Genomic DNA, 11764 nt, shown 5'->3' with positions numbered 1-11764 from the left:
TCCACAAAAAAATGTGGAAATCTCTGAGAAATTGCATTTTATTTATATTACATGTAGGCTATAGACCAAAAAATATGAGGTTGAGAATATTTTCAAACTTGTGTTACATGATAGAAATTAATATACGTGAACTTCATCTGCAATAGGAGTAATTCTCATTTAAAAAATATGGAATGTGAAAGACTTAAATCCAATTCAAATTGCGTTGGACTTTTCCTCTCTTTTCGAGTTATATTGAGCGTTCTCAATTATTGACTAGCTATTAAAGAGTATTGAAAACCTATTGAAGATTGAAAGAATTTTATCTATTGAAGATTGAAAACCTATTGACATTACTTATTTATCCCAAGTTAGTTTCCTATTGACGAATCTCTAAATATAGAGTATTACTCCTACTTTTCAGATGTAAATTATTCTTCAAAATAGCTCTGTATATTGATCATGGAAATCAATGTATTACTCTTATTCATCATTGTACAATGATTGTGGCAAGTCGCTTATTTATTGAGTTCAATTTAGCTTCAAAATCGATCAAGAACAATTAACGTAACATCAAGTCAGATACAATCCAATGATACAATGAATTCTTTTAGGTTTCTTGCTATTTGCTGTAGACGTTATCATGAGATTATCATTAAAGAGTGACCATCTCAGGGAATAATCGTTTTTCAACATTTTACTTTTCATAAATACATGTATTTTTCTTTATTATTTCTTCATTATTATATTTGTCTCACAGTTCCATTGTAGAGGGATCAACAAATTTTTATCGGGAGAGTTGTGTGAAGATGTTATTTCAGAAAATTATCGTTTTTCAGCATAGCATTATTCAAAGAATGTTGAACTCTCGGAGATACGATAAATTAGAAATCTCTAGAAAATCCCATCCTTCAGCGTGACTGTTTCATGATATTTGTCTCCAATAACTCTTTTCAATTGAAAAATCGCTTGAAGTATTAAAACATGAAAAAATCTGTCAATTCATTTATTGATTCAAGCAGACAAATGTAACTGGAAGAGCTCAATGTATTTGATTGTTGATATTATTCAAATGAGAAATAAGATTTTGCTATCCTTTGAGAATATCTTCTATTCAGGGAAATCAAAGGAGATATGCTCATATTACTCAGGCTCATTACTATAACTTGTTCATTCACATACTAAACCTCTACTCCACCAATTCTCGAAAACTCTCATATCACAGAAAATCCATTACATTTCTTATTGAACTATTTGATCTATTTACAATCATTATATATACAATGGAAATATTGTCTGCTGAATAACTTCCTCAGAAGTTAGTGTGAGTGTGAGTGTGTGTGTGTGTGTGTGTGTGTTGTTGTGTGTGTGTGTGTGTGTGTGTGTGTGTGTGTGTGTATGAGTTATGTGGTCTGTGTACACGATATCTCATCTCCCAATAAACGGAATGACCTGAAATTTGGAACTCAAGGTCCTTACACTATAAGGATCCAAATCGAACAATCTCGATCAAATGAAATTCAAGATTTTATTGAAAACGGCATCAACGATTTTGATCAAATTCATTGATAAGCTCTATCAACTGCCACAAGTCCCATATCTGTAAAAATTTCAGGAGCACCGTCCAATCTATGCAAAGTTTGATTTCAGATTCTCAATTATTAGGCTTCAGAGACAATTTAAACAAAAAAATTCAAGTGGAAAAGATTAAGCATAAAAATCTCTACAATTAATGTTCAGTAACATTTTCACCTAATATTGAAAATAAGCTCGAAATTCGAGAAAATAAGATTATTTAACTGAAAACTGTTGGCAACTTTTGATTCTATTAAATCATTCACTATGAAGACATAGCAGACATCGTGTGACTGCAGCGCTATTGTCCTGTCACCAGCTGGCTCAGATCTTAGAATAGTAGACTTAAGATGCGCGTGAACACTAGCGTCAGTTGATCAATTTTCATAACGGCAAGGAAAGTTGTGTGAGTGCGCCACATCAGATTTTTGAGATAATTCTGTTATAAGCTCAAAACCATTTCCCATCTGAAATAGAACTGGATAAGAGATAGAACTGAATTGGTGATGTGTTTAATAAAAAGTACTTGGTTATTTCATCGAGAACTGTTGTTTTTTCAGGTTAACTTGATTGTGATGAGTGAGACAAGTGAGAAAGCAGTGGATGATGAGGAGCTTGTCCTGCTGAGCAACTGTACAGCGCTGCTGTTGGCTGGCCGCGAAAGCCAACATCATCTGCTGACCAACTCCAGCGGCGACGTCCTCATCCTATCACTCAACAGTTCTTCAGCGATCCGAAAAACTCCGAACTGCAGAACAACTTCATCGAGTGCTTCCTCTCAAGACAGGACGCACCCTTTCAGCTCTACTGGTGGCAGAAATGCTTCTGGATTTGCCTCTTCCTGCCCATGCTATTTGTTGCTGTTGCAGGAAACATAATCGTCATGTGGATTGTTCTTGGTAAGTTCATTTGCAATTTCTTTTATGTTTTGGGGTGTGGGGGGGGTTGGTTTAGGTGCCAAGGTTAATGTTAGGTTAGGTGATTTTAAGTAACACCCCATGATACTGATGTAGGCTAGCCCTACACTTATGATGTGAACACAGTTGCCAAGGTGATTGTTCTGGAAACAAACAGTTTATGAGAAGATAACAAGTTGGGTTTTTATGAGGAGTTTAATGATGAACGTTCCAAATTGATGTTGTATTTCATTTTTTTATCTTGTTCATGAATGTGAACCTTTTATGAATAAAGTGTTAATTACAAAAGCATAATTTACAACATTGTGTAAGAAGTGGAATTTAATAATTGAAAAATAATTGTGCTGAAAGTTTGTTACACAAAAAATGTTAAACAAGAGCAAAATTAAAAAGGAGATGGAAACATTCAAACGAGATGATTAAATCGATAAATGAAGGTATGCTAGATTTGTATCTAATATGGGACAAAATTTGCAACAGGAAATCGAGGAAAGTTTTAAACCAGTTCAAGATTATTTATTTTAGTGTTAATGGTGAAAAGAAAAGATGCTAGATGACTTTTAGAAGAATCATGGCCATTGGTTTGCTCTAGACTTCGACAAGCCTATTAGGTTGGCTCTGAGATATATGTATGACATTGTTAGTGGGCCACAAGTTATAGTGATTTACTCACAGGGGAATCTGATCACGTGGAAAGAGGCTTACAAGAGATTCAGGCTATTGGAGTCAATGTTCTTGTAACCTGGTCTGATTGATTTAAAAATTCTATGAATTTCAAAACAAGATTTTATGAATTTATACTTCTTTCTGATGAAGAATGATTTCAATCAATAGATGAATTGAGAATGATCTGACTGGTTGTGAAATGATTTTAAATATTAAAAGTTTTCAATGATAATGCAAGATAAGGAGGGTATTTCTATCTCTCGATCTAGAATATCAGAGATAAATAGTTGGAAGCAACAGACCGTCTGAAGCAACATTGTTTGGTACCAAGAAAGTCACACATATGGTGGGGCACAGGTACTGCCTGGGGTGCGCAGGTTACGACATGCATTAGGGTATGCACAAGTGAGAAAATAGGAGCAAGTGAGGGTGTCACTAGCTTGAATGGGACTCCTCAGTCCTCAGCATGTAGCTGAGTGGAAGCACATCTGTCCGCAACTGCAGAAGCATGGCTGTCTGGCAGGGAGGAAGTCTGTCCTGAGGTATGACTGAGCAGAGTATTGTTCGATTTAGAGGTTTGAGACATCGTTGGTGGGGACGCAATAGAGTCCACAAGGTTGAGGATGAAATGTTGCTGTATCTAATTGTTTAAGGTTTATTGGAAATCCGAAGAATCCAAATTGTTTGTTATTTGGCCAAGAATTGAATTTGGCAATTTAAAAAAAATGTTTACTCGAAATTAGTAAACCTGTACTAGATTGTGAAGAGGATAATTGTGTATAGGATAAAGAAAACTGAAAGAATAACCAAACCAAAGGTTGCACACTTATCATCCAGCACCTTATCAAGGAAATCTGGATATTGGAGACCAACATCCCTGAGAGGGGGGGATGGTGATATAGGCTAGCCCTACATGGATACTTATGATGTGAACACAGTTGCCAAGGTAATTGTTCTGGAAACAAACTGTTTATTAAAAGATAACAAGTTGGAGTTTTATGAGGAGTTTTATGATGAACGTTCCAAATTGATGTTGTATTTTTTTTTATCATGTTCATAAAATGTAAGCTATCAATGAATAAAGTGTTAATCACAAAAGCACATTTACAACACTACTTAATTTTAGTTCTGCTGTGCATATTCAGAGGATAATTTGCTTGAACCCTTTTTTTACTTTACCGTCAAAAATACCCCTACCGTAAAAAAATCAGATTACTGTACTTTTTTCTGTAATTACTGTACTGATTCTTCTCATATTCATTATTTCGGGTGTGCCGGGCACTCTCTTTAATTCAGGCCTTTTCCCAAGTTATAATAGTAAATTTAATACGCAATAGACTAGAGCCATTATTGTAAGTGAGTTAGCGAAATAAATTATTTTCTCTCTCTATTATGAACGGCCATGACTTCGAGTTTCCCATGATAGATATTTAAAAATTGTGGCTCCGAGTCGTCGAGGAATGTAGATTATGGAATTATCTCTAAAATTTAGCCTTCTTGTCGCGACATAAAATGCGATAAGTTGGAAAACAGCAAGCATTGAAATTATAACAAACGACCGATTTTGCAGTTACTATTTGGTCAAAGGCTGTAGAAGCCACGCGACGATTGGTCAAATTGATTCCATTCGCCCAATAGGAGACCTGTTTCTAATACAGTAGTGGGGATTCCCCAGCCGCGCAAGACAGATTACGTTTCGGAGGACACTTTGCTAGGAGCACTACGAGAGTAAAGATGTAGTCACTATGTTTCCCCCTTTTTGGCAGGTTTATAAGTTTATTTCAGTAGTTAATGTAGGAGCAAGTTATTTTTTATTAATGTTTAATTTACTAGTAGTGCCATGTCCTGAAAGGTTAATTGTGTTTCTTCATCATGTACGAATAATTGTTTCTTCAAATAACCGCTAAGGTACGTAAAATAAGGTTAAAATATAATTTAGGAATTTTCAATCAATTTTGAAACTTCCATAAGAGTATTGAATTAATTAAGCCTGTTATTTTTCAAGTTAATAATATGATTGAGAATAATCCTTTTGATTTTATTAGTGATGGAAGATACTTATAAATTTTTTCTACAGAAGTAGGAAAGTTTTCAGTTACGTTACATTTGAGTTATTGTTTCTGGAGATATATTATCGTAGAGTATTGCTGCAAGTCAGGAAGATAGCCTTTAAATTGGAATGAAACTTTTAAGAATTGTTCATATTGAGTTTATGACATTTTTAATTTATATTTTTCAGACTCTGTTTTCTTATGTCATTAAGGCTTTTGAATGATTTAGTAAATTTTTATGATAGAAATCTTAATAGATGAAGAAGAAAGTTTTTCTTCTCCAGAAATTAATATTAATGAATGTTCAAATTTTAATATTTTTTTCTTTTATTGTGTTATAAAGTGTCTTGTTTTATTAGTGATAAATTCATAATTTCAGTTGATACTAGTTTTTGGACTTGTATTTGTAGGTAAATCAAATCATAAACTCTGGAATGTTCATTTTTAATTAAGGTTCTGAGCATTTTTGGGCAAATGCCCGTTATTTACACTTGGATTGCGTCCTAAAGTTCATAATTAATAATAAAATAAATGTTGGCTAGCGCACAAGTTTCCAACAATACTAGCCGAGCTACTATATGAAAAATTATATTTGATTTTGCAAACCAAACGAAAAATATCATAAAAGTTAACATCATAATTAATGAAGTATTCATTTTTCTAAAAGCATTTATTAATTTATTACGAGTGTTTTCATAAAGTTGCATTGTAGATTAATGACACTCTGGCAAGTAAATTTGTTTTAAATCTGTTAAATTTTGAGAAGGAAATCAGAACGTCAAGATAAAATCTAAATTAAATAACAGAATAAACTCCTGTTTTAGCTTTTGATGAATTGTAGGAAGAGTTAGAAATTAATGCTGTAATACATTTATTTACAGCGTTCATGTGTGTCCCCAAACCAACTTCTTGTACTACCACCCCTTTGGTTCCGCAACTTTATGTAAAACCGCTTCAAGACACCCGTTCAGACGACAGGTCTAGGGACGTAAGAGGACGTCGCCGTCAAGCCAAATTCAACCGGTAAAAGCTCACCGCCAAAAACAAGGTACTGTAACCCCGACGATAAAGCAACGTACAAACCAACGAAAGTGCAGTGTAGTGAAACAAAGGTTCATTCGAGAATGTCAATAAAAGTGGGGATTCAAAATTATTATGAAATGGGTTATATGGGTTACTATCGACGAAATTTGGGTTCAACGGGTTTTTTTCTTTCTTGAGTAATTTCATGTTGAAATTGATTGGTTATTTTATGACTGATCTTGTTTGGTTTTGTGACGTATTGCTATCTAAACGGGGATAGTAATGCGCCCCCGAATCAGATGAAGAATGTCAACAAAGTAACATGATATTGTTGTTTCTGTTGTTCGATTTTAGCTGCCAATGTTTATTGAAACTGTTTGTATTTTTCTAATATTTCAAATTGTAGTGTTATTCTATAGTATAAACCTATTAAATCAGGCATGGCAAGATTAATTGAAGTTTTCTTGACTCTAGCCCGTTCACCTGCATGAATTAGGTATAGACTCGGTATTTTCTATGTGCCGGCCTATTCCTAAATTCTAAATTTTATTCAAAATTATCTTATCTATTATCTTTTAAAAAGTGCAGGCACAGGGGGGTAGATGGCGGCCGGGCCCCTTGCATCCCCCTTATATGCCCACTGTACTGAGAGAAACATTATTCAATGATGTCATGATTTGTAGAAAAAGTCAGAAAGTTGAAGCTCACAATCAAGAAAGGAAAGCTGCGCTACCTCACATTCGTCTCAAGTGTATTTGACATCAAACGATGAACATCATTCTGAATTTTTTATAACGGATGCAGTTCGATACTCAATTGCATTATAGTCCAGTCGATATAGACATAGAAAAGGGGGTGTGCTTGCAATTTATATTGTAGTTCTGATTTCTTAATATATTATTCAAGTACATAAGAGAAGTCCAGAACCAATTTCTTCATGAAAAATTTCCTTTTGCCATATACGGGGTGGCCCAAAAACCTCGTATTTTCGGCTCATTTTCCAGTTTTCAGCTACTTCTGCCAAATCTAGTAATCTGCTAAAAAATTTGCTGTCGCCTTTTTTAGATTATAAAATTCTGAATAAAACTAGATCATTCGGAACCCTTTATCTCCAATGAGTACTGAGTTATGATTTTTCATAAATGAGTGAAATTTGAAGAAAAATTTTAGTTTTTGATCAACAATATCTTTCGATTGTTACCATTTAGATGTATATTTCAAAATCCCTCTGGGCTTCTTTTGTGCTCTACAATCTGAGATCAGGTAGAGCGTTCTATCTCATATAGATTTCCAGGTACACCTGACAGCGATGCTCCTTGTATTGTGAAAAACACCTAATTTTCAGCTCCAACCATCATCACCAACTACATTGTCCTCACATTGATATTTCGAACAATGACATAAGTTTATGAGATTATGATTTATGAGAATCACCCATTAGATGCACTTAATTTCAGTATTTCCTAGTGGAGAGGCGCGCTCAAGGACACCTCGAGGATCAAAATTTCAAACACTCATAACTTTTGACACAATGCTCAGATTTTACCCTACTACACTTTATTCTTTTCGGCTCGTCAGGCGGTCCAAAATCATGCATCATAAGTCAAATTCGGTTGAAAAATTGAAAATTTATTGTTGAGTGAACTTAAGCCCCTATTCCAATATACAAAAAATTGCCAATTTCTATATTCAAAGCTCTCAAAACACTCCACTTGACACGTATAGCAAACCTACAAGTGAAAAACTTGATTATGATACATACCAATGTGACTAGAATACATTCTAGAATGTATTCTTGGTACCTTGATACCATATAAAATGGTGAGCTTCATTTACATTCGATTTGAATTTGTAATTTTACAATCCATGTTGCATTCAAAATCATGTTCCATGCAAGTCTGTCTTTTACAAAAGTCTTGTAAGATGCACCTTTAGAACTGTAATATTGAGTTATGTCTTTGAATAATCAAACTCAACAGCTCACAAGTCTGATCAACAGGGAAAATTGTTCCATTCATATTCTCACATATTCCAGTGAGATTTTAGTATTATTTTATTATGATGCTGAGGATAAAATTTGATAAAATTTCACAATGTTTAGGGTGAAGATAAGTAGCTAAGATGTTGAAGAAAAATTATTAATGGGATCAAAAGTTTGAATCCGCTATCGAGAGAAAAGTTTGTGGAAGACGTTTGAAGAATGTCACTTACTCACTCAAGAAGGAGCAGTAATTTTGGCCGTAGAATTATAGAAAACTTGAAAGCTCGATAACTTCACCATGCTTCCAACTACATTCTTATTTCAAATCCCTGAAACCGTATAATCTTCAATCTTTTCGTCAATGATCATTATAAATAGGAATAATCTCATATTTCAACTGAGAATTATTATCATGAACTTTTCCTTATCTATTCTATATTGTCTCTTTCCAGCGCATCGAAGAATGCGTACTGTCACCAATTATCTGTTGGTGAACCTGAGTTTGGCTGATCTCCTAATGTCGCTGCTGAACTGCATTTTCAACTTTATTTTCATGGTGAATTCGCACTGGCCCTTCGGAGCGTTCTACTGCACTGTCAACACTTTGTTGCCAACTTCACTGTGGCTGACTCAGTATTCACTCTGGTTGCCATTTCTATTGACAGGTGAGTAGATGATACTGAAAATTCGAAATTACAGTTAGAACAAATTTATTTCGTTTATACTGAGCGGAAATAGCTCAATATTGCTGGAGCTGTTCTCAATAATAGACATTATCTATCAACAGAATACTTTGCATAGCGTATGCTACCTATTGATTGATTTTGCATACATGGTAGTACATTACGCAAAATCTGACTCGTAAACGACAGAATCCTTTTTGTTCAGTGCATTAGTGGTGAGCGAATTCAATCGAAGCTCTGTGTTCACTAATGGTGAATAGTTGGAAAAACGATTGTTTCTTCAAAATAGAAGAGCGAATGCCTTGATTGAGTGGTTTTTCGCTCAAGAGTAATTCGTAGATCGTTAATGGATTCTATAGGCTTTTCTCGGAGCGTTCCTGTTTAAACTTTCTGTTTTTTGTGCTCATGCAATTCAATGTATTACGGAATACTCATTGAACAGTGTAGCCCAGACAACAACACATGTAGCCCAGACATCAACACTCATGTCGCCCTGTCAAATAGTCATTATATTGCGCCCCGACCAAAAAAAGAAAAATAAGGTAGATGTTTTATTCTATTATGTTAATTCTATAGGACTATATAGGAATAATATATTATATATTTTTTCGACCACCTCTCCATAATTCGATGCGGTGCAATATTTATGATTCCAATCAACCGTTGCAAAATGTTGATTGTTTTGTCTGAGCATGGTGCTGTGATGAAAATGAATAGGCTATAATTATGTGCGCGAGTGATATAATGAATGATGATAAGATGTTTATGAAATGAAGATCATAAATGAAAACTTCTGATGGCTCCTAAATTGAATTCTGGATTCACTGGGATTCTAGTTATTCTGGAGAGGAACGAGGATACATTTACATAATCTTTATCCAATCCCCAATTTTCAGTGAAAACACCATCGTGAGGAGTTTGGACATCCCGGAATCATTTAAAGGATCATTTATCAACTATACAGTAAGAATAAACTTGTTTCCAGATTTTAGGGATGTTATTTCGAAGGCGCTTATTGAGAGCAAAGCCAATAACAATAGACTCGAAGTTGGTATTGTAAGGAATGATAAGAGAAGATCCTAAATGGTGATGAAGAGTTGTAAGGATGAAGAAGAAGGAAAGATGAAACTCCTCAAATGAATAGGACGAAGAAAGACAGAATGAGCCTACAAAAAGAAGGAATGAGAGAGGTAGCCTTTTGTGTTCTGATCTCCACCCCTGCTTTTACAAGTTTGGAGTTTTCAATTACTACGTAACCCTTTTAAGCAATCGATAAACGAAATATGTCTCATAATCTATTATGTTCTCAACAGCTCATACTACCTTCTGATCGAACTTCTGGGTCAACAATAACAAACCAATCTGGAATATTAACCCTTTCTGATCCCATGATCCATCTGGAGTCATGTTATATTCTTGTCTCCTACAGTCATCTTTTCAGTCCAATGATGCCTTTTCACTAAAAGTAATGTTCACACCAAACTCGGTGGCTCTGCAGAGTCTGTGATGGATGGATGGAAGAAGATCTGTTGCCGGCTTAACCAATGCAGGTGTTCACACCGACCTCGGCGTATCTGCCAGCCGACGTTTCCAACAAGACTCTGCTGGCCTGCAGATGTTTTCAAATCGCTATGGGAGCGATTTTCTCCAGGCATCCGAGTGGACGTTTTCGATAAAGATCTCTCATCAAAAACCTAAATTGTGTAAAAATGGAGATAGAAGAGTTCTAATTTCAGATTCGGATTCAGTGCCTTGAAATCAATAATTTGGCTCACACTAGCTTAAAAAAATGGAAAATGAGGAATCGGCAGAGATTACAAAATCTTGCCTCTAAACATTACCTAAAACACCCAATAGAGAAATTTGCTCAAAACAAAAGTATTTATAACAAAGGTTATAATTCTGAAGTTGGTAGGCATGCTATTGAAATGGAAATGGTTTTCACTATTGAAATATGATCCTAGTAATGTATGATTTATTTTGACTATTCTTCTCTTTTCATCTTGCCGACTGCGACTGGCTGCAGCACAATCAAATTACATTCTTCCACTTATTAGTAGAATTCAATGACATCACTTTTCTGACTTATTCAAATAATATTCAATGACAAGAAAACTATACTATAACAAAATCATAATCAGTCTGCTCTGTTGCCTTGGCTGTAGCTGACCGTGCTGTGTGCTGTGCCTCTAGTTGCTAATTAATTGTTGAAGGTTCACTTTGCTATTTAGGGCTACTTGTATGTACAAAAAAGTTAAAAATTGTTATGCACTCAATTGTTATGTATTTATCAGATCATGTTTCGAATCTCAAGAGTCATTTTGATTGTGAATCACTTGAGAATGACTCTGAAGATTTTGAAGCATGTGGTCGTAAAATATATATTAAAAGGGCGCTAAGAATTTTAATTCATATTGTAATTTAAAATTTACAAGGAATATTCACATTAATTATGTTATATTGGGTCTGATCTTTCGATTATTTGTTCCTTTTAATGCCATGGAGATCAATACAGCCTGAAATTGGTATCTGACAATAAACATAATTAAATCACTTATCCAACTGTATGTCATTTTCTTTGTATGAACGTTTTTGCATTATCATTATTATCATCATCATCATCAATGTATTATCAACATATCATCAAAATTCACGGAAAATATCTGTTGAATTAATGTCTTGCAGGCTAGTCAGCAATTACTTGTTGACTGCTGCGATCATTATAATACTAATAGCAATTGATTCAAACAATTGAGAAACTCACTACGTAATACTAAAATATAGTGGATTAATTGGGATAATTTAGAGAAATATTACTCCTGAAGTATATTAGAGATATTGTATAATTTATATTATTATGTAACGAACGATGCAATAAAAATGCTTCAA

The 11764-nt window shown here is 34.4% G+C and overlaps 1 protein-coding gene across 1 annotated transcript; it reads left to right on the top strand.

Annotated features, from left to right (window-relative positions):
* Positions 1-2325: 2325 nt before the first annotated feature.
* LOC120351951 (tachykinin-like peptides receptor 86C) lies at positions 2326-9958 on the top strand. The gene is given in 4 exon segments (XM_039430994.1): positions 2326-2453; positions 8645-8791; positions 8794-8857; positions 9772-9958. Coding segments are annotated over 4 exon segments (450 nt in total). The 5' UTR covers positions 2326-2401.
* Positions 9959-11764: the final 1806 nt, after the last annotated feature.

This window comes from Nilaparvata lugens, chromosome 1, assembly GCF_014356525.2.
Source record: "Nilaparvata lugens isolate BPH chromosome 1, ASM1435652v1, whole genome shotgun sequence".
NCBI classification, from domain to species: Eukaryota; Metazoa; Arthropoda; class Insecta; order Hemiptera; family Delphacidae; genus Nilaparvata; species Nilaparvata lugens.
Note: the sequence above shows the minus strand (reverse complement) of the source record. Positions and strands in the feature narration are given on the sequence as shown.